General features: G+C 42.3%; 1 protein-coding gene across 1 annotated transcript in view; it reads left to right on the plus strand.

The window, feature by feature from the left end:
* LOC138954130 (cadherin-23-like) overlaps window positions 1-22,701 on the plus strand; it is a 26,333-nt gene extending 3,632 nt beyond the window's left edge. Inside the window, exons 5-29 of the mRNA XM_070326036.1 lie at window positions 34-228; window positions 1,107-1,238; window positions 1,838-2,017; window positions 2,414-2,560; window positions 2,940-3,128; window positions 3,474-3,614; window positions 4,093-4,281; window positions 4,762-4,899; window positions 5,708-5,896; window positions 8,980-9,108; window positions 9,584-9,775; window positions 10,107-10,232; window positions 10,403-10,591; window positions 11,395-11,526; window positions 12,023-12,211; window positions 12,489-12,626; window positions 13,467-13,655; window positions 15,641-15,778; window positions 16,150-16,335; window positions 18,021-18,167; window positions 18,704-18,889; window positions 19,340-19,462; window positions 20,137-20,331; window positions 21,878-22,000; window positions 22,495-22,701. Of these exons, the coding sequence (XP_070182137.1) occupies window positions 34-228; window positions 1,107-1,238; window positions 1,838-2,017; window positions 2,414-2,560; window positions 2,940-3,128; window positions 3,474-3,614; window positions 4,093-4,281; window positions 4,762-4,899; window positions 5,708-5,896; window positions 8,980-9,108; window positions 9,584-9,775; window positions 10,107-10,232; window positions 10,403-10,591; window positions 11,395-11,526; window positions 12,023-12,211; window positions 12,489-12,626; window positions 13,467-13,655; window positions 15,641-15,778; window positions 16,150-16,335; window positions 18,021-18,167; window positions 18,704-18,889; window positions 19,340-19,462; window positions 20,137-20,331; window positions 21,878-22,000; window positions 22,495-22,701 (4,089 nt within the window). The remainder of the gene's footprint in view (window positions 1-33; window positions 229-1,106; window positions 1,239-1,837; window positions 2,018-2,413; window positions 2,561-2,939; window positions 3,129-3,473; window positions 3,615-4,092; window positions 4,282-4,761; window positions 4,900-5,707; window positions 5,897-8,979; window positions 9,109-9,583; window positions 9,776-10,106; window positions 10,233-10,402; window positions 10,592-11,394; window positions 11,527-12,022; window positions 12,212-12,488; window positions 12,627-13,466; window positions 13,656-15,640; window positions 15,779-16,149; window positions 16,336-18,020; window positions 18,168-18,703; window positions 18,890-19,339; window positions 19,463-20,136; window positions 20,332-21,877; window positions 22,001-22,494) is intronic.
* The last annotated feature ends 537 nt before the right edge of the window (window positions 22,702-23,238 follow it).

The raw sequence follows: 23,238 nt of genomic DNA on the forward strand, positions 1-23,238 counted from the left end.
AAAATAAATCTTTCCGTTTTGTATTTACTTTAGATTGAGGTCCAGGTGTGTGACCGAGCCCCAGCACCAGACACTCTCTGTGCGGACAGCAACGGCCGTGTCATCGTCAATGTCATTCGCAACCACTACCCCTACTTCGTCAGCCTTCCCTACGACAGGGACCTGGACCTGAGTTTTGCACCTGGCCAGACTGTTGTCGACGTGGAGGGTGTGGATCCTGATCCTGTTGTGAGTTGTCTGGCATGGTTCTGTGTGTTTGTGTGTGTTTGTGAGTTTGTGGACCTGAGTTTCACACCTGGCACAACTGTGGTCCAAATGGAGGGTGTGGATCCTGATCTTGTTGTGAGCTGTCTGTCATTGTTCTGTGTGTTTGTGAGTTTGTGGACCTGAGTTGCACAACTAGCTTGACTGTGATCGATATGAATGATGTTCACCCTGACTCTGTTGTGAGTTGTCTGTCCTTGTTTCATGTGTTTTCTCGTTTGCTTGTTTTCTTCTGTGTGCTTGTTTCCTTCTGTGTGCCTGTGTGTGTATGTGCGTTCTGTTTGAGTCTTCTGCAATTGCTTTGTTTTTAATGAGTAAGTGTTGCATTAGTTAGGGGGTCAGTTATGGGTTGACGAAGCTAATGAGTGCCTCAGAGAGTGTGTCAAAGACTGATGGAGTAAGCTAATGATTGCAAAAACAAAACGTTCCAACAACTTACCTTTCTTGTTGTTCGATTCTTATGCAGGATGATGTAGTGAATAAGTGATGATCTGAGAAAATGATGGAATGGCTGGATGATTGGTCATTTTGTTCAAATGTAATGGTATTTTGCCCATTGATATTTACCTTTTTCCACAAGCATATCCTGTTTTGCTTTCTCAAATCAGATTCGTGCGAGATGAAGCACGTATTATGCGTGCGTGCTTGCGTGCGTGCGTGCGTGCGTGCGTGCGTGCGTGCTTGTGTTTTGCATGAGTGTGTGTGCGTGTTTGAGAATGATAAAGAGCACATTCACTTGTTACAGAGCTGTGTTTCGCCGAAGATACAGATGTGTCGCTGTGTGATTCTCCCCGCATGTTCTCACAGTGTGAAAAAGTAACCTATTTATATTTTGTACGCAGGACATCATATTTGGACAGCTGAAGTACAGTTTGATCGGTGATGATGGCAATGAGAACTCCTTCAACATCAACGAGGACACTGGCATCATCACTGTGACCAACACCAACGGCGTCACCGGGGAAGCATTCCAGGTCAGTTTGTGTGTGCTTTGTTAGTTTCGACACCTTGGTGATCTACAATGCCCTGCATACTTTTCTCTTCATTTCCTTGTTCTTTCGGTCCGACACTTGTGCTTTGTCATTCTCACGGCTGCTAAATCAGGGTGTTCCATCTGGGACGGCTGACCGGCCGATATCAACGTGCCTTAATTTTGTCTTATTACATATACGTATTAAACCCCGTGTATTAAACCCCGAACAGGTATTTTATATCATGTTATAATCCATAAAAAAAATCTAATCGTTCAGGTTTTCCCAAATGTTGTTGAGAGCGTTGGAACTCTGCACACGTGTAGGGGTTGATGATACAGTAACACTTACATTGGTTTTAGGATTTGATGGCGCCTGGACATGACTCAAGTATGGTTGACCCTGCAATTTGTCCAAGTCACAGTAGGGTCGAAAAAGTATAACATTGTCACTTTTTGCGATGTCTATTGAGCTAGAGCAGTAGGTAGTTTATATCTGAGTCATATTAGTTATAGCGAAGGTGGGGCGTTTAAGCATTTGCTTTTCTTGTTTGTATCTTGTTCTCAGTCCACTTTGACATTACTTCTTTGTCATTCCCACAGCTTCGAATCAGGGTGTGCGACCTTGGTGGGCTGTGCAATGTCACCGTTGCGACCATCACTGTCAGGACCAACCGTTTCGCACCGGAGCTGAACAACACTAACTATCGTCGTATCATCCCGGAAACCTGGGCTCTTGGCGAGACTGTCATCAGCGTCGGTGCCCGCGACAACGACACTGCCGTAAGTGCTTCAGTTAGTAAATGAAAACATTCTCTTCTGGCTTTGTTTACCTGTATTTTTCACGTTGTAAGGCTTTTCTGCGTCTCTGTCTGTATCTTTCGTTTCCTTACACATGTATACAAACTCAAGCTTCAAAAATGGGGCAGTAGAGACAGCAAGACAAACCGACAAATCTCAACAGAGAGAGTCAGAGAGACAAATATACAAAGAAAGACAGACAGATATACAAAGAAAGACAGACAGACACAAATAAACACGCACGCCCATGCACGCACACATCCTTTTATTTCTTCTCGCTGCAAAGTGAAACCCCGCTTGGTCTAGTTTTAACTGCTGTCTGGTTTGTTAGTCAAAACTTACGTGTAACTCTTCTACATTTTTCTATATGTTTTACAGCCGCCAAACAACCAGTATGGGTTTGAACTTCAATCGGGCGGAGGGTCCAACACCTATGCTGGATGCTTCGCCATCAACTCGGAAAGCGGTGTTATCTATGCGCTCAGAGCCTTGTACAGGGATCCATGCAACCAGGCTCAATACAATGTGGGTTATAGTCCGAGAGAGTGCGACAGTTTTCAGTAGAGTTTGACCGCTTCTTTGACAATGCTTTACATCAAAATGACTGTTTCAGTTTACAATAGAGTTTTTAATCAATGTTCCATAATGACTGTTTCAGTTTACAATTGCGATTTCAATCAGTTTCCAATATGATAAAATAAGATAACATACGATAAGATAAGGTAAGATAAGAATGTCCATTTTCATTGTACATATTGACAAACATGGAACTACATCGCATTACTTAGATTACACATAGATATGACTGTTAACGTTTACAATGGAGTTTTTAATCAATTTTCAGCATGACTGTTTCAGTTTATAGCGGACTGTTTTATATCATTTTTCCCCACGCCTGTTTCAGTTTGAAGTGGTAGCAAAGGACCGTGGCCGCACCTCTTTGACCAGCGTGCCGTCCACAGTGCAGATCGACATCACAAGGAACCAGAACCCTCCACAGTTCACCCAGAGGCAGTACACCGCCTTCATCAATGAGACTGCGCCTGTCGGCGACATTGTCATCCGAATCTCTGCGATTGATCTAGACACAGAGGTTAGTATGCAGACCGTGCTGGTACAAGAAGTAACATTGCAAAACTTGATGACTAAGACTGAGATTCTCTAACACAGACTGGCCATTTATTATAAAAAAAATAAACTCTTTTTTTCAGTTTGTGTGAAATGTGTTTTAACCGCAGTTAGCGTAAAACATCTTTTTGTTTTGTAAGTACAGGGTGCTTTGCTATGTCATTGTCTCTTGCAAACTTGACGTAATGAACTAGACGGAAATTGTGTTACTTTAATACTCTAAATACACCTGTGCGAAAACGATGCATTGAACAAACAAAGCCCGTCGAAGTAAGGCGTTGATTTTTGACTTTCTTTCTGTTGCATACAGACACCATTCAACACCTTGAACTACGCGATTCTAGGGGATGACCAAGCTACAGTCTACTTTAACTTCACTCAAGTGGACAACAACAACATTGACATCACAGTGAGGCAGAGTGTTCTCAACTCCGACCAGGATCAGTACTTTGTAAGCTGTTGAAGAATCAGTCATTGAGCGTATGGTGTGCGGGTGTGTGTGTGTGTGCGTGTGTGTGTGTGTGTGTGTTTGTGTGTGTACGTGTGTGTGTGTGTGTGTGTGTGTGTTCATGTGTGTGTTCATGTGTGTGTGTTCATGTGTACGTGTACGTGCACGTGTATGTGCACGTGCATGTCTCCATATGTGAGTGTATGTGAATGTGTACAGTGTATCTGTATGTGTGTGCGTGTAAGTGTGTTTGGGTTGGGGGGGGGTGTATTATGCTTAATATTAGATTTCTGGGCTCAGCATATCCGTAACGAACACGTTGTTTGGTTATTTATTTCGATATGAAAACAAAGCATTTAACATATCCGCTTCATCATAAAACTGTGTTCATCTACCTAACACAAAAGCTTAATTCATTACCCCGACGTGATTGAAGAAGCACTGTGGCGCAGTAGACCACTAACGTATGGTTTTCACACAGGTTCAGCTGTTTGTGGTTGATGGTGGAACGCCAGCACAGAGAGACACCAGTGTGCTGATCATCACAGTGCAACGCAACCTCCACGCGCCGTTCTTCAACCAAACCAACTACAACTTTACCATCCAACAGGACCAGCCTATCGGTGTGTCCATCGGACAGGTTTCGGCGACCGATTCAGATGCCCCGAAGGTGACACACGATTTGCTAAACGTTAATGTGTGTGTGTGTTCGTGTTAGTGTGTGTGCGTGCGTGCGTGTGTGTGTGTGTGTGTGTCTGTGTGTCTGTGTCTGTCTGTGTCTGTCTGTGTCTGTGTGTCTGTGTCTGTGTTGTTGTGCACATAAGGGTGATACGTTTGTTACCAGCCTTGCCTTGTTTGATATCGGGGTTCCTCCGTTTCTGCTCCTTGTGTCTGCTTTTTGTCTCCTGACCTTCAAACTTGACTGGATTGTGAGTAAATTATTGGTGATTGACTGATCAAACACTATAATTACATGAGCTTATTCTATTGTTTGTGGACCTGTAGGAGAAAGAAATCAAACGTGAAAGGAAGATGTGTGTGAGCTGTTCTGCAAACTTATGCAACACAGAGATGTAGGGCCTATTGTCTAATTTGCTGTGAATCCTGGTCAACACAACCTTTACTTTATTCTTGTTACTGTCGTTTTCAGCTCGGAAGCGGTAACGTGACATACAGCCTCACTGCCAGCACCCAACCTGACGACTACTTTGGTGTCAGATCATCAGATGGTGTCATCGTCGTGAACCGCGATCTAACCTTGGACACATCTAATGCATTATTATACTTGGTGAGTACAAAGCAATCCTTAGTTATTTCCTTTGTTGTGTCTTTGTCCACAGATGTGTGTAAACATTGTTAAAGTCGTATCCCTGGCGTTTATCAATGGATGTGTATAACATTTTGTATACTCATGTAAATATCTTTTTGGTAAAACATTTAATACATGAAAACAAATGCTTCACAAATTATACGAATTTCTTAACTCTCTCAACCCATTAACAAGTATGCAATACAAATACAATTTGGTGTCCTGGTGTAAGAATGGCTGTTAAATGCAGCTACAGTAAACAGACCACCTTCAAGTATTTGTGGAGTAGTTACCAAACACAAATCTGAGAGTAATTGTGTGTGTGTGTGTGTGTGTGTGTGTGTGTGTGTGTGTGTGTGTGTGTGTGTGTGTGTGTGTGTGTGTGTGTGTCAAGCCACGTCAGAACATGTCCAATGGTGTTATCGAATAGTCTATTGTATGTCGTTTGTTCCTAAACCACAACCAGCTTCAGTCAATCAACAATTTTACCATAGGATTGGGGACAACATTTGTTTTACCTTTATACTGGGTTTTTGTGTGTGCCAATGAGTTAAACATTTGATGTATGTTTTGCTAACGTTTTTGAAAACAGGTTGTCGAACATCGGAGATAAAGCTTTGATATGATTTTTATACCATGCGAACCCAAAAGAATGTTAGAGAAAGAGCCAATTTCGGATTTCTCTAAATATAAAGCATTGCTTTAAAAAAAAAAAAACCACACACGTCATATTGCCAAGACACGCCAAAGGAATGTTTCATTTCGTTATTTTTTTTCTCCCCTGTAGTTCAGCGTCAATGTTCGTGATCGCGGCAACCCATCTCAGGCCGGAACTAACACAGCCACAGTGACAGTGACAGTGCAGAGGAACCTCAACTGTCCTGACCTCAGCAACAACCTGCCAACAGAGATCACCATCAATGAGACATACACCGGTCTCATCTTTACTGCACAAGCACGAGACAACGACATCACAGTAGGTGTTCCGAGTTAATGAGACATGAATGCAGCTGTTGATTTAGAAGTGGTGAAACGTATGAATTTGCATGCGCGTCCGCATGCGCAGACAGATACGTATGCGGGCACGCACGCCACACATGCGCACACATATACATGCACACACACATGCACACACACACACACACACACACATACACACACACACACGCACACACACACACACACACACACACACACACACACACACACACACACACACACACACACACACATAGACCCACACTATGGACTGGGTGGCCGAGTGGTAACGCACTTGCGCTCGGAATCGAGAGGTTGCGTGTTCGACCCTGGGTCAGGCCGCTATTTTCTCCCCCCTTTCCTAACCTAGGTGGTGGGTTCAAGTGCTAGTCTTTCGGATGAGACGAAAAACCGAGGTCCTTTCGTGTACACTATATTGGGTGTGCACGTTAAAGATCCCACGATTGACAAAAGGGTCTTTCCTGGCAAAATTGTATAGGCATAGATAAAAATGTCCATCAAATACCCGTGTGACTTGGAATAAAGGCCGTGAAAAGTGAATGTTCGCCTAACAGGCTTGAGGTTTGCTGGTCGATGTGAATGCGATAATATTGTGTGTAAAAAATGTTTGTTTGTCTGTCTGTCTGTAAAATATTCCATTTCACAGGGCAGAAATTAGTATGTAAAGCGCGGAGAGCACTATTAACTGTGGTTCGCGCTATATAAGCTCACCATAATAATAAATAATAATAATAAAACCTTATTGTTGTAACTGTTCAACCTCTGCAGTTTGTCTAGCAGTACGACAGTACTGTATACTTCCTGCTGCACACTGTTTTTTTTTTTTTATTTTTTATTTTTTTTTATTTTTTTAATCTCAGTTGCATGCAGGCTGCTTCAACCCTTTCTTTTTTGCCTTTTTTTGTTTTTGTTTTTTGTTGTTGTTGGCGGGGAGCATCCTTCTTCATTGATTTATTTTTTTTATTTTTGTTTATTTGTTTTTTTAAGTAATGTTTTTACTATAACATTAACATTACTATATCTAAATGTATTTTAAGCAACTTTTCTATATAACAATTCCCTCTCAAAAATGCATACAATATCCAGAGGGGAGCCATATCTATAAATACCAACACACATTTTGGCTATCACAATCAAATAATTCACATAACTTATTAGTGCCTTGGAACTTTGTGAATTTTCAAATACGCCCAAAAAAACTTCCTTTACGGTAATTTTAATAATCATATTATATTTACAATTCACTTTATCCTCAACGCATTTCCAAATGGACATAATTTTCGGGCAAAAGTAAAAAAAATGTTCAATATAATCAATTTCGTTCTCACAGTGAGTACAGCAATTACTCACGGAAATGCCTATTTTATACAATAAAATATTTGTGGGGTAAATATTGTGCAATATTTTCCAATGCAACATTCGCAATCTTGTTTCAGTGGTTACTTTGTTTACCATTAACCATTGCTCTTTTCCCGGCCTGAAATCAAATTTATGTTCCCAAAATTTAACTACAACCGGCTCCACATATTTTTTCTTTATAATTAATTTGCGAAATTGACAAGGCTTACTCAGGTTCTTTAAATCGTTGAATCCACATACATTTCCATTTGCAGAGCGTAGTGTTGCTGCTTTAACTGCTGTACAAATCACCCTATATTCAAAGAATCTGGGGCACACTGTTGTTTATTATCAAGCCTACATACATTAAAACAGTTTACGACGAGCATGATTTTTTCAACAAGCATCATGTTAGTACCGTGGCCCTGTGTGCTGGCAACAAATTATTTATGCCATTAAAAGTGTCTCACTACATTAAAGTTTTCAGGGAAAAGAGACACCCTATGACATGACTATACACCTAGAACGCCTGATACAAAGCATATAAATAGCCTGCTGACAACCATAATTGGGAAATTTTGAAAAAAATATTGTATTTTGAAAAAAATATTGTAAAAAAACTAGTACATGTGGAGATTTACTTTTTGCACACAATTAAAGAAAGATCTTTCACTGTTTCAGAAATGTACTTTGTATTTGTCGAAAGGCTTGTTGTGTTTGTGTGGTATGCTATTGAAAATGTCAATAAATAGCCTGCTGACAACCAAAATTGGGAAATTTTGAAAAAAATATTGTATTTTGAAAAAAATATTGTAAAAAAACTAGTACATGTGGAGACTTACTTTTTGCACACAATTAAAGAAAGATCTTTCATTGTTTCAGAAATGTACTTTGTATTTGTCAAAAGGCTTGTTGTGTTTGTGTGGTATGCTATTGAAAATGTCAACAATTTAAATAAAAAAAGTCCAGAGGCACCACATAAATACTACAGACATGTTTGAAAATATGCACAAAATGTTGTTAGTGAATACTCAAAAAAGAATTTACTAACCTGAATGAGACAATGAGATGACTGGGTGATGACTATGATGAATATATCCATGTAGAAGAAAAGAAACACTTGCTGTCACAGTATTTACAGTGCCACACTTGGAAGCACAGCTCAACGCAAAACGCCACACCACATTCCAGGCACCAGAATCGAGTCCCATTGCGTTGGGTTTTATCCATAGAAGAAAAGAAACACTTGCTGTCACAGTATTTACAGTTTTTGTATAAATTACTTGTTTAGAACTCGGTTTATGCACGGAGAACATCCTTCTTTGTGTGCCACACTTCGAAGCACGGCTCAACACAAAGCGCCACAGCACATTCCCGGCACCAGAATCGCGTCCGTCCGCTTGCATTGGGTTTTGGCCAAAGTAGCATTGACACCTCGAGCTCTTGATTTGGCTAACATAATGTCCGAGATAACTATTTTTTCATGTATAAACGTCTCAAGTACTGTCACCTTCACTTCCAGTTGTAGAGTTACTGTAGTCCGTTATGGATTGACACGAATCATTTAAGGATCTTCACCACCGTCTCACTGTTTGCCTCATTCTGCACTCGTATTGTGCTGTTCCTGAATGAAAGAGTGAGCTATGAACAATTTTAACAGATTTTGCACTCACTGTTTGGGAAAGAAAAGAGAAAGCTAAATACTGTATTTTTGTTTTGCAGCCATATTTTAGCACACCAACATACAGTCTGGCCGGAGATGGAGCCAACTCGCTGTTCTTCATCGATAATAGCACTGGACGGATAACTGTGAACAGTGTGATACAGAACCGAAATGATCCAATCTACAAGGTATTGTTTCTTTGTTTCTTTGTTTCTTTGTTGTTTGTATTTGAAGAGGGATGTATTTTACTGTCTGGATTTGCAAGTCAAGTTGTTAGGCGTTCATCCAGTGCAATGTAATTCCGGATGTAAAAAATGGTATCGTACAATTGTGATTGTTAATTTTTTATGTGAAAACATGTACAGAAATTTATGATTCACCTGTGTGTGCAGTTTTCTCTCTGTTTAGGAATGTTTCTACGAATAGTAAGGCACCTGAAAGATTTGAGCAGAATACAGATATATATAATGCAAGGCTAAGATAAACAGAAATCAAAGTGTGATTTGGTTTAAGTCAGTGCCATATCTCCGCTCATTTTATTCTCTTTTAGTCTTCCATTTTCACCTAGTTGGAAGTGATTGCCAGTGACGGGTTCTGCCTGCCCCATAAAACAGTGTCCAATCTCCGCTCATTTTATTCTTTTTCTCTTCAAATAATACCCAGTTGCAAGTGGTTGCCAGTGACGGGTTCTGCCTTAACCCAGCCCAGGCTACACTTACGGTCAACGTGCGTCGCAACCTGTTCCCCCCAAGGTGGACCGGTCAGGGCCCCTCTTTCCAGGTCACCATTCGCGAGACTCAGGACATCCTCAACAATATTACTCAGCTCACTGCCGATGACCAGGATTTGACAGGGGTATGTAGCTTTTGTGTGTGTGCGCGCGCGCGTTTGTGTGTGTGTGTGTGTCTTTAGGTGTGTCTGTCTGTGTTAAGCGCGTGTGTGTTTGTGTGTGTGTGTGTGTGTGTTTGGTCACATTTCAAGGAACACATGGATGATGAATAAAGAGCATTTGCTTTTTTTGTTTCATGGGGAAGCTGTCAAAGCGAACTTTTGTGACTCTTTAATTTGGCGATGGATGATGATAATTAATTTAATCTGAGGCAATAAGGTTAGTTTTAGAAACAGCTCAGATTCTTCTTCTATAGTTTTGATAAGCTTGTCTCGTTCGGTCTTCTTGTCTTTGCAGGTGGGGTCTACTGTCTCGTACCGCTTTCAGACCAACTCATCACATCAGAATCTATTCTTCATCAGTGAAAACGGCGATGTGTACTTGCGCCGAACCATGGTCGGGTTAGCTGACAACACATTTGTGGTCAGTATGCACCGACTGTATAGATGTATGTTGAATGGCTTTGTAAATCAATTTTATTTTGTCGTAAAAACCTACTCTGACCGCCATTGTTCTATTTGCTGCACATTTGAGTCACTGTTTGAATGTGTTTGTATACGGATGACTGAGTACATTACCTTTTGATTACCCAGATGAATGTAAGCGCTGAGGATGATGGAGGACTGACCAGCCAGCCAGGTACCCTGACGGTCAGTGTGATTCGAAATGACTTCACCCCAGAGATCCTGAACATGCCACCAAATACGGCACGATCAGTCCGCAGTGACACCGGCCTCACAGTGGAGATCTTCACTTGCACCTCAAGGGACAGCGACACGGAGGTGAGTCTGTTCTTATATCACTGTTCAGGGGCGGATTAGGGGGGGGGGGGGGGTTAAAGGGGTTTCGGAACCCCCCCCCCCCCCGGCTGCCAAAAAAATTAAAAAAATTAATACTAACTTTAAAAGAAATAATGAGTGGCTGCTGACACCAGTTGATCATGTTTAAAATCAAGGATAAGCCATAAATTGTTCATAAAATAGCTAAAACTCTTCAGCTTCTGGTAAAGCCCCCCAGACCCCCCAACGGGGCCTTGCCCATGTACCCCACAAGGGGTCTACCCCTGGACCCCAGGTTGACCCCCCTCCTCTGGCTTAACTGCTCCGCCCCTGCTGCTGTTGTTGTTGTTGTTGTTGCTGGTGATGTTGTTGTTGTCGTTGTTGTTGTTGTTACTGTTGCTGGTGTTGCTGTTGTTGTCGGTGTTGGTGTTCGTGGTGGTGCTCGTGGTGGTGGTGCCACTGCTGCTGCTGTTGTTGTGTTGTTGACCTGCAACTCTTGGTCTTTTCATAAAGTTTGCTCCAGTGTCAACACAGCATTTCCGTCTTTGTGTTATATTCTTTCCTATACCATATATATGTCTCTTTAAGAAGGTCATAGTTGTGGTGAGTGAGTGAGGGAGTTAGTAAGTAAGTTACTTACTTACTTAGTTAGTTTCTTAGTTAGTTACTTAGTTAGTTACGTAGTTACATAGTTTATCAGTTTCTTTATTTTGTTGGTTAAATGATGAACGACTAAGAAGCTGAAACGATCTCGTGTGTTTCCTCGGTATGGGTGTAAGTACACCGTATTTCTCTCACTGTTTCAGGCTGACTATGGACAAGTCAATTATCGCATTGTGGGTGAAGGAAGAGCCTCCAACATGTTTAAAGTCAACTCCAGCACTTGTGAAGTCACTCTTCGTACCGATCTGACTTCTGACACCGCCCAGGCGTACACTGTAAGAAATTACTTAACATTCAGCGTGATAAACCTTTGCGTTTTAGTCTTGCTAATGTTTCATTTGTTATCCATGATCGAGAACCTCGTTACAATCTGGATGTGTATTTGTGTATTTTGATCTTGCCTATTCTAACCTTCCACCAAACTGTTAGTTCAGTCACACTAGAGTTGAATAACGCAGCATTCTCTCTGAGGAAGATACGGTTTACTAAGGGATACCCGCTTCTGCCCGTGTTAAGCTCCTATTGCAGCAATTGTCTGTGAAAGGTTGTCACGTATCAAGCTTTAGCTGAGATACAAGCAAGCAAGAAAGCAAAACAGCGAACTATCAACTTGTAAGTAAATTTGTGTTAGATGGAGAGACCTTTTTCAGTCATTTTTATCGTTTGATATCTTTTTATTGCTGGCTGCGTACAGCCATCGGCTAGTTTACTCATGATTCATGTTAACGGATGATCAACTTGTTAGTGATTGTTGCGTATTCCTGGTTGTAGGTCCTGATTGAAGCGTTTGATAACGCTGGAGCCGCTACCCGATCCAGCACAGGCACCCTCACTATCAACGTTGACCGTAACCTCTACCCACCTCAATTCATAAACCAACCGTACTCATTCGAGATCCTGGAGATTCAAGAACTAGGCATTCCCTTCGGTTACGCAAATGCCTCTGACAATGATACTGTGGTAAGTATTATCCTTCATTTTCACTGAATGCATGTGCATCACACAAGCTATGGCTTTTGAGAAATGGGTTCATTGTTTCTTTCATTTCTAGAAGAAGAATGTTAGAATGGCACTCAAAGATAAAATTCACAATGAAGCCTACGTTTCCTTTACATAAAACTGAAACCGTACTGTAATTCTTAAAATTAGACGCCTAAGAGATTAATGTCTTTATCACCACCACTCTCGGCATTCAACTGAATATCTTGGCGATTTCTTATGCTCAATGTTATTACAGTCGCCATACGGGGACATCTACTATGAGGCAATGGGCAACGACACAGTGCTGACCTACTTTGGCATTAACGCCGATGGAGGCCTCGTCTCTCTACGCTCACAGTGGCAGTACCCTGACAGGAGCGAAAACATCTTTAGGGTAGGTTATCTTCATGAGATCTGTTCTGAATACATGTGCTTTTACGGTACCTACGAAGATGCCTGATAGAGCGACAGACTTGCTGAATGGCTTTCTGTTGCTGGTTTTCTGATGGAGTCATGTTTTACGAAAATCATGTCTGCATTTATGAAACATACGCATGTGCAATGCATGAAACATGATAAATTTACTTCATCGTTAACTGTTTGGCTCAGGTGAGTAATCAGTGATTCTTAGTAATGAGCAGTATTTGTCTGTATGGACGAACAGCTGACCTTCCGTGAACACAACAATTAACGTTGGTGTTCTCTCAGATGTATTGTTGTTGAAGATGTTGAAGTATCCTCTTAAAGGGTTTTATGACCTCCCGACATGACCCTAGTCTGGTTGACACTCATCACATTCCAGGGGCACAGCGGAGTCAACTTGAAGTCTTAACATGTTTACACACTCCTCATGCTTCCAGGGTTTGGTGGCTTCTGGAAATGAATCAAGTCTGGTTGAACCTGGTCATATTTCAAGGTCACAGTATGATCGGGTTGTGATCAAAAAGAAGGACATTGTAATGTTATTCTACGTCATTTGCGCTAGAGAAGCAGATCATTTGTTTCTGGTACATATTATTTATGACCAAGGTATGAGTGGTAACAGTTTAAAAGTTTGCATTGGTCGTTTTAATGTCATGCACACCGGAGCGATCATTGATTATGATATGGCAGCGGAGCACATGCACGTCTCTGTTCTGTTCGGGAAACGTTTAATATCTCCAAATACAGGAATACGCTGTGCTCCTTCTCGTGTTTTTAAAACATTATTCATGGTTGTCGTTTTCTCGTACAGTTTGACGTCCGACTGAGGGACGGGGCTGGACAGCAGAGTCCAGTAACAGCGTCAGTGACTGTGACTGTTATCCGCAACACTCAGCCTGTCTTCACCAACACTGACAACTACCGTGTCAGCAACCTGACCGAGGACACTGCCGGTGGCACCGTTGTCTTTACCCCTACTGTAACCAACCAAGACAGCAGGGTTAGCTATTACCTTTCATCCTCTTCTTGTATGATTTGTATCCCTGTCATAGCATCAAGTCACAGACGTCTTCAATTACAAAAGAAATCACTCAATCAGTAAGCCTTTGGAAAACATGTTACCATGCCCTCATTCGGGTTTTTTTCAATAGCAACTGGCTCAGATTTACAGTGCTGAAGAGAAAGTTGTGAGAACTTTTCCTGTAAGCAGAAGCATTCGCAACTTCGAAAGCGTAATGCTCGGGTATTACTCATTGTGGCATCTTTGGTCACGTGACCAACTCAAAATAGAACCAACATCTAGTTGTTTTTCCGCGTTAAGATATATGCAAGGCAGTTCAAATCAAATTATTCTTGCTGCTGTCAATATGCCTGTCTTTATATTCATTATTGTAAACATAATGTACATCAGAACAAGATTTCATATATATTTAATTTGAACGAGGTGTCCAAAATTAATCCCCCTTGCTCTTGTCCAATACCGCGCAATTTTCATCCAATCCATCAATCATTTTTGAGTCACTTGAGAAAAAGTGACTCTATGTAATCGGTCAGTGTTAGTCTGTCCGGCCGGCCGTCCGGCCGGCCGTCCGTAGACACCACCTTAACGTTGGACTTTTCTCGGAAACTATCAAAGCGATCGGGCTCATATTTTGTTTAGTCGTGACCTCCAATGACCTCTACACTTTAACGATGGTTTCGTTGACCTTTGACCTTTTTCAAGGTCACAGGTCAGCGTCAAAGGAAAAATTAGACATTTTATATCTTTGACAAAGTTCATCGGATGTGATTGAAACTTTGTAGGATTATTCTTTACATCAAAGTATTTACATCTGTAGCCTTTTACGAACGTTATCAGAAAAACAAGGGAGATAACTAGCCTTTTCTGTTCGGCAACACACAACTTAACGTTGGGCTTTTCTCGGAAACTATAAAAGTGACCGGGCTCAAATTTTATGTGAACGTGACTCATTGTGTTGTGAATAGCAATTTCTTCCTGTCCATCTGATGCCTCATATAATATTCAGAACTGCGAAAGTGACTCGATCGAGCGTTTGCTCTTCTTGTTATTCCTGTTCTACTTCTCGCTACATTTCAATTCTCCGAGCTTTAACTGATCGGAACCAAAGTTTGATATTTTTGATTGAAGAAAGGGGTTTCCACCTTACCTAATTTGAATGTACTTTCTAGTGTGCCCTCTATTGAAAGCCAGCCAGCCATTTTAACCCAATACCCCGTTTATGTCTTTTTCCAGCCAATTGAGAGCAGATTTTGGGGTACGCAGATTCTTTTAACTAAAGTTTGCACAAACATGCCCTTTCCTTTAATAACGCCCCTGAAATAGTCCATCGATTTGTAATCCGTTTAAGCTTACTTTTGAGATAGGCTTATTGAAGAGCTACACAGATAGAATATCTAGGACAATGTAAATATCAGCGAGCAGGTCAGTTGCAGGTTAAATCGCTGTACTATTATTATATATGAAGTCTTATATCGCGCGCGTATCTCCAGACTCGGACTCAAGGCGCAGGGATCTATTTATGCCGTGTGAGATGGAATTTTTTACATAATACATCACGCATTCACATCGACCAGCAAATTGCAGCCATTTCGGCGCATATCCTACTTTTCACGGCCTGTTATTCCAAGTCTCACGGGTATTTTGGTGGACATTTTTTTTTATCTATGCCTATACAATTTTGCCAGGAAAGACCCTTTTGTCAATCGTGGGATCTTTAACGTGCACACCCCAATGTAGTGTACACGAAGGGACCTCGGTTTTTCGTCTCATCCGAAAGACTAGCACTTGAACCCACCACCTAGGTTAGGAAACCCAGGGTCGAACTCGCAACCTCTCGCTTCCGAGCGCAAGTGCATTACCACTCGGCCATCCAGTCCTGTACCAGGTTTGGCCTCACGCTTCTTTGTGTTTAATTAATGGCAATCCCCTTCAACCCCTTCTCTCATTATATTTTCAACTTGCAGAACCCTTTCGATGACCTTGAGTTCGAGATGATTGGTGACGGCCGCACGACAGCCTTCTTCCAGGCCAACAAAGCCAACGGTGCCATCAGTGTTCGGCCTGATTCAGACCTGACGTCGGACACCGAGTCGGAGTACATTGTGAGTTACTTTTGTTTGGTTTGATGTAACACGGACTTTTCCCCCCAGGTTGCAAAAAACGACTTGAAGCGTTTTTGTGTGTGTTTGTGTGTGTGTGTGTGTGTGTGTGTGTGTGTGTGTGTGTGTGTGTGTGTGTGTGTGTGTGTGTGTGTGTGTGTGTGCGTGTGTGTGTGTGTGCGTGTGTGTGAGGGGTGGGGATGGTTGTGTGCGTGCTTGCGTGCGTGGGTTTGTGCGCGCACGTGAGTGTGTGTTTGAGTGTGAGTGTCTGAGGGTGTGGGTGGGGGGGGGGGGGGTGGTCTTGGAGAATTTTTACAGTCTGTAAATGCAATCTCCCTTCATGGTTCTCACACTGTCACATTGCTGTTTGCAAGGCTCGGCTGGTGGTGCGTGACGGAGGTACCCCTCGTCTTTCCGACACCGCCACTGTTGTCATCCAGGTGCCAAGGAACAACTTCTCGCCCGGCTTCCTGCACGGTGATCTCACAGTGCGCATCCCTTTCAACGAGGATATCGGCACAGTGGTCGCAGACGTCAACGCAACTGACAATGACGGACAGGTAAGCTGGACTTCACTGGCAAGGGTGGCTTCCAACAAAAAGGGAAAGCTTGCTAGCGAACTCTGCCATTTAAAACATATACCCAGCTTAAACGATTTATTTGGAGAATAGCAAAGGTCCATTTTGCTTTTGACTTGTTTATATTATGCGAAACCTGTGTTTGTTTGTTCTTTTTACCTTTTTGAGTCACTTGAGAAAAAGTGACTCTATGTAATCGGTCAGTGTTAGTCTGTCCGGCCGTCCGTAGACACCACCTTAACGTTGGACTTTTCTCGGAAACTATCAAAGCGATCGGGCTCATATTTTGTTTAGTCGTGACCTCCAATGACCTCTACACTTTAACGATGGTTTCGTTGACCTTTGACCTTTTTCAAGGTCACAGGTCAGCGTCAAAGGAAAAATTAGACATTTTATATCTTTGACAAAGTTCATCGGATGTGATTGAAACTTTGTAGGATTATTCTTTACATCAAAGTATTTACATCTGTAGCCTTTTACGAACGTTATCAGAAAAACAAGGGAGATAACTAGCCTTTTCTGTTCGGCAACACACAACTTAACGTTGGGCTTTTCTCGGAAACTATAAAAGTGACCGGGCTCAAATTTTATGTGAACGTGACTCCCAGTGACCTCTACACTTTGACGTCTGCTTTGGTGACCTTTGACCTTTTTCAAGGTCACAGGTATGTCTTGAAGGAAAAAAATTGAAATATCATATCTCTGAAACTATACATCGGATTTGATTCAAACTTTATAGGATTATTCTTTACATCAGGTATGCATTGTGTTGTGAATAGCAATTTCTTCCTGTCCATCTGATGCCTCATATAATATTCAGAACTGCGAAAGTGACTCGATCGAGCGTTTGCTCTTCTTGTTAACCTTGGTCTTGGTAACATTGTTATTGTGTGCAATTAAGAATGTGCTGTGAAATATCGGATCTAAGCGCTTGTTGAAGGCTTGGTAACGAAAGAGGAACCCTGATTGTTTTTGATTGGTGAACACTTTGCTTCATTGTCTTCTTACAATGATACATCTTCTAATTCATAATGCTGGTGTTAAAGGCACAGTGCAGCTCACAACCTTCGTTTTGCGTTTGTGTTGCAGCTGAGTGCATTTACAGTTCAAAAATCCTCCTATGGTAGTAAAACAAACCCAAAACTACCCAACGACGACATCTGTGAAGCTCGACAGTTTCTTGTTCACGCGAGTGCATAAATTAACCTAGTTATTACGTGGTGTTTGGTCGGAGTTCGATTCAACTGAGTGATTCCGGCCTCCATTTTGTTTTACACAAACTCATGATGACGTCTGACATAGTTTGTTAGTGACGTGTCTTTTTGTGCATGATGTGGTGATCTACCTGATCTAAATTTAGATCCAAAAATAGGTCAAGACCAGCCGGGTCCGAGCACGAAATTAATTCGTAAAAAAATCGCAGTTCTTGACTCTTTGGGTGCAAGTCAATGAAACTTGGTAGTTCTTCTAACGGATAGCTGCCTGAGGTATGACTAAAAGCCCCAGGGGCTCCGTGCACCTGGATTTGACAAGTTCAGTACCTTTAAGCAGTTTAGTGCTGTGCATGGCACGTCTGTGCATGCTTCTTTTCAAAAGTAAAATGTGTATCTGTTATGTGACAATATGAATTCCGTCACTGTAAAATCAACAACTCCTCTGTATTGCAGGATCACCCAGAAGGGAAGATCACTTACTCCATGGTTAGCGGCAACACCGACAACAACATTGAATACTTCAAGGTGTACCCGGATACTGGTCAACTAATCCTGACGGAGAATGCCGATCTGGACTCCATACCAAACGACAGATTTGTTGTGAGTTGATTTAACCGAGACCTTCATGTTAGAAGAATGGCCAAACAATCCAAGAAATGAGAATCTGGCAGCAAAACAAGCATAGTTTAAATGTTAATTACCCCCTTTTAACATTGGACTTTTGAAAGTGCGAAGTTATGATTTTGTTTGCGGGAATGAGCACTACAAAGCTAATAATAGAGTCAGAATATATTTTCAAAAAGTAAACTAACATAGGCACAAAATACGCGCGCGTGTGTGTGTGCTTATATATCTGTCCGTGTGAGTGTGTGCACGTACGTGCATGCTCGTGTGTGTGTGTGTGTGTGTGTGTGTGTGTGTGTGTGTGAGTGTGTGTGTGTGTATGTATGTGTATGTGTGTGTATGTGTGTGTGTGTGTGTGTGTGTGTGCGTGTGTGTTTGTGCGTGTGTGTTTGTGTGCGTGCGTGTGTGTTTGCGTGTGTATATACATTTGTGTGTATTTGTGTTCTTAATCGCGTGTGTGTGCGTACATAAGTGCTTGTACGTGTATGTGTACATGATTTTTAATGTCGCAGGTTACCCTAGCAGCCACAGATCAGGGGAGCCCAACTCGCACTGGTGAAGTTACCATCACAGTGATCATAGATAAGGATCCTGGCCAGCTGCTGTGTGATCAGAACCCCTTCGTTTTCACCACGTCTGAGAACAGCAATGTTGACACTGTTGTTGGTAGTGTCACTGCCGCCCCTTCAGCCTCGGGAGTAAGTCCTTTCTTTGTCGATATATGTGCCTTTTTGTTTGTGTTGGTGGTCACTTGGTTGGTTTTCTGTAATTGTTTGTTCGACCTTTTATTTTGTTGATCTTTTGTGCTGTGCTTTTTGAAAATCATTTTTCACTGCTGTGCAGCCATTCCTTTGCATCTTTTCATGTGTCTGCTTGTGGTGAGGGTGGAGGGCAGAATATCGACAGAACATGCAATTGATCAGTTAGTCAATTTTATTTCACTCATCTTGTAACTATAACACCAATATTGAAAGGACTAGAAATATGTTTGGCGCAATCATGTTCTCCTCTGAAGGATGAATTAGTCGACTGTACTTTTTTGTGTAAACATTTAAACAACATTTGACGCAGACACAATTTGTGTTGTTTTGTAAACATAGGAACACCATTTGCCGCTGACACAACGTTTGTTGTTTTGTACTTTTCAGAGTATTAGTTACATAGTGGTGGGCTCGCCACCGGGAGATAGCTTCTTCAGAATGAACAGCTCTGGTGTCATCATTGTCTCTGCAGACCTGAGGACCGATCCGGTCAAGCTCCAAAACTATCAGGTCAGTAATGCTGTGCAGTTGAATTTGCCAAAAGAATTAGCTTAAAAAATCAAACGTACTCCAAACTGTTAATTATATCATCGATTATATTATTTTCTCAACGTTATTGTCTTTCAAGTTAAATGTAAAACGATTGAGCGAGTTGATGGATACGAAACATGAATCGATACGTGGGCTTGGGTTGGGGGGGGGGGGGGGGCAGTGCGGGTTGGCTGGGGCGGGGGGGGGGGGGGTGATGGGGGGGGGGGGCTGGGGGGCTGGTTAAGGGACTGAGTTAGGGTCAACATGACATGACAAATTGATGATAAGTAATGTTTAACGCCCTCACGGTAAAACCATTTGGGGCATGTTCCCGGGTTTGACCCCGACTTTAGAAAGAAAGGGACAGAAAAAAAGGGCCACCGCAAGGGAGGGATGGTTCAATAGTTTCTTGTATTTGTTGCACTTTGTCTATTTTGTAACTTCTTGCTTGTGTTTCACCTGTACAGGTGTTGGTGGAGGCGAGGGATGGTTCAATAGTTTCTTGTAATTGTTGCACTTTGTCTATTTTGTAACTTCTTGCTTGTGTTTCACCTGTACAGGTGTTGGTGGAGGCGAGGGATGGTTCAATAGTTTCTTGTAATTGTTGCACTTTGTCTATTTTGTAACTTCTTGCTTGTGTTTCACCTGTACAGGTGTTGGTGGAGGCGACGCGCTCTGCAGTGGCCGTGCAGTCTGTGACCTGTACAGTCAGCATCACTGTCACACGCAACGAGAACGCACCCGTCTTCCAGTTCCCGCTCGGCCTCAACAGCTACACCGTCACCATCAACGACACTGCTCCTCTAGGAGAGGTCATCCAGACTGTGTCTGCCACGGACGCCGATCGGGTACATACATTTAACCCATTTTTACATTTCGTCAAGTTTTGACTAAATGTTTTAACATAGAGGGGGGAATCGAGACGAGGGTCGTGGTGTATGTGTGTGTGTGTGTGTGTGTGTGTGTGTGTGTGTGTGTGTATGTGTGTGTGTGTATGTGTGTGTGTGCGTGCGTGCGTGCGTGTAGAGCGATTCAGACCAAACTACAAGACCGATCTTTATGAAATTTGACATGAGAGTTCCTGGGAATGATATCCCCGGACGTTTTTTTCTTTTTTGCGATAAATACCTTTGATGACGTCATATCCGGCTTTTTGTAAAAGTTGAGGCGGCACTGTCACACCCTCATTTTTCAATCAAATTGATTGAAATGTTGGCCCAGCAATCTTCGACGAAGGCCGGACTTCGGTATTGCATTTCAGCTTGGTGGCTTAAAAATTAATTAATGACTTTGCTCATTAAAAATCGGAAAATTGTAAAAAAAAAAAAAAACCATTTATTAAACGATCCAAATTTACGTTCATCTTATTCTTCATCATTCCCTGATTCCAAAAACATATAAATATGTTATATTTGGATTAAAAACAAGCTCTGAAAATTAAATATATAAAAATTATGATCAAATTTTTTTTCTCGAAATCAATTTAAAAGCACTTTCATCTTATTCCTTGTCGGTTCCTGATTCCAAAAACATATACAGCCTGTTCCAAAAGAAACGCAACCAACCTGTTTGCAAAATCAAAGTGCAAAATTTATTTTGCAAATAATCTTTCATGAAGTTACATACGTGACGACATAGGGACAACTCAAGTTTCAACTGAGCTAGCAATACAGTAGAAAATAGCAGTGACTTCTTCAGCTGGACTGACGGCAGAATGCCTCGTTTGTCTAAAAATGAAAGAGCTGCGTCAGAAAAGGGACATAACTTGTGCTTCAATTGTCATTGTTTTCCACTTTTATTGTTAAACCTGTTTTGTTCCAAATGTTGTGATTTGGAAATGTACCAAAAATTAAATATGTAACTTCATGAAATATTATTTGCGAAATAAATTTTGCACTTTGATTTTGGAAACAGGTTGGTTGCGGTTTTTTTGGAACAGGCTGTATATATGATATGTTTGGATAAAAAACACGCTCACAAAGTTAAAACGAAAAGAGGTACAGTAAAGCGTGCTATGAAGCACAGCTCAACCGCTACCACGCCAAACAGGCTCGTCACTTTCACTGCCTTTTGCACTAGCGGCGGACAACGTTCAGTTTCATTTTGTGAGTTCCACAGCTTGACTAAATGTAGTTATTTCGCCTTACGCGACTTGTTTGTGTTTGCATGCATCTGGTTATGGTTGGTTACTTGATGACCAGCTTTTGATTTGTTTCCCTTGTGATTTACTGTGTTTCAAGTTCCTCGTTCTTCGATCTTCTTCCGGATACCCCCGCGCTCTTGCAAAATGTGAATTTCTTACCCACATGCTCGCTCTATCACTGAATCACTCACTTCCTCACTCATTCACTTACCCAAGTTTTCTTTTAGCATCATTTTTAAACATGTCTACAGGATACCATCGCGTATTCACTGACTGGTTCAATCCCTGCCACATCAGCGTTCTTCCTGCATCCTGCGAGAGGCGACATCATTTTGATCCAGTCCCTTCTCGGAACTGCCAGCGACTCCTACGTGGTAGGTTATTTGCTTGATGAAGTTTATGGTTGTACAACGTTTGTCTTCTCAGGGCTCCTCAAAGTGCGCGTCCCTGCGTCCTATACGCACTAGAAGCCGAAATCACGTACTAGAAATGCATGGAGGGGGTCCCGGGACGCACTAAATTTGTGTTGTCGCGGTGCGTCCCGCAGGTACTCGTTTCAGACTGTAGTCAGCCAATGTGTGTGTGCGCGCCTGTGTCTGTGTCTGTGTTTGTGCGTGTCTGTGAACGTGTGTGTCTGTATGTGTGTGTGTGTGTGTGTGTGTGTGTGTGTGTGTGTGTGTTTGCGTGTGTGTGTGTGTGTGTCTGTGTGTGCATGTGTGTGTATGTATTTGTGTATGCGTGTGTACGTTTGCGCGTGTTTCCAGGCGCGTGTGTGTGAGTGTGTTCGAGTGTGTGTGATTGACAATAACTGATCGTCGTTACGTATGAAGAAGGCAAGCCGAATTAACATTACCTTCTCTTTGTTTAGTTGACAGTACGAGCCTCCGACCAGCGCTCTCCTGATGCAGGGGAAGCATTTGCCAATGTGACAGTCAATGTGCTGAGGGACACATTTGGCCCAGAGTTCTCCCAAGACGTGTACAGTGCCCCCAGTGTGCGTGAAGATGCCGCCACAGGTTTCACCGTCCTTACAGTGCAAGCTACAGACAGGGACATCAAGGTTGGTTCCATTTAAATGTTCCCGTTTTAGTGTTTGTGTGTGTATGTGTGTGTGTGTGTGTGTTTGTGTGTGTGTGTGTGTGTTGATGTGTATGTGTGTGTGTGTTTATGTGTATGTGTGTGTTTATGTGTATGTGTGTTTATGTATGTGTGTGTGTGTGTTTATGTGTGTGTGTGTGTGTGTGTGTGTGTGTGTGTGTGTGTGTGTGTGTGTGTGTGTACGCGCGCACACGTTACTGTGTGTGGCATGATGTGCAGGTGTGCTTATGTATTCTGTGTTGTGGCCACATGACTGATGCTATTTGTTCTAACCTGTTTTACCTGTGTGATTCCAGGGACAACTGGTGTTTGAAGTGGTGGGCAACAGCACAGCTCCTGCTTTCTTCACTCTGGGACCTGCACGACCCACACAGCCAAACACAGCTGTGGCCGACGTCATTGTACGTGACGCTGGCTACCTTCGCCGAGACCAGTCTACCAGCTACTTGGTAGGTCACTCTAAACATGTTTTTTGAACTAGCAACTGTTTTCAAGGCAAACCTCGCCTCGCGAA

The sequence above is a fragment of the Littorina saxatilis genome, linkage group LG2 (genome assembly GCF_037325665.1).
Source record: "Littorina saxatilis isolate snail1 linkage group LG2, US_GU_Lsax_2.0, whole genome shotgun sequence".
NCBI lineage: Eukaryota > Metazoa > Mollusca > Gastropoda > Littorinimorpha > Littorinidae > Littorina > Littorina saxatilis.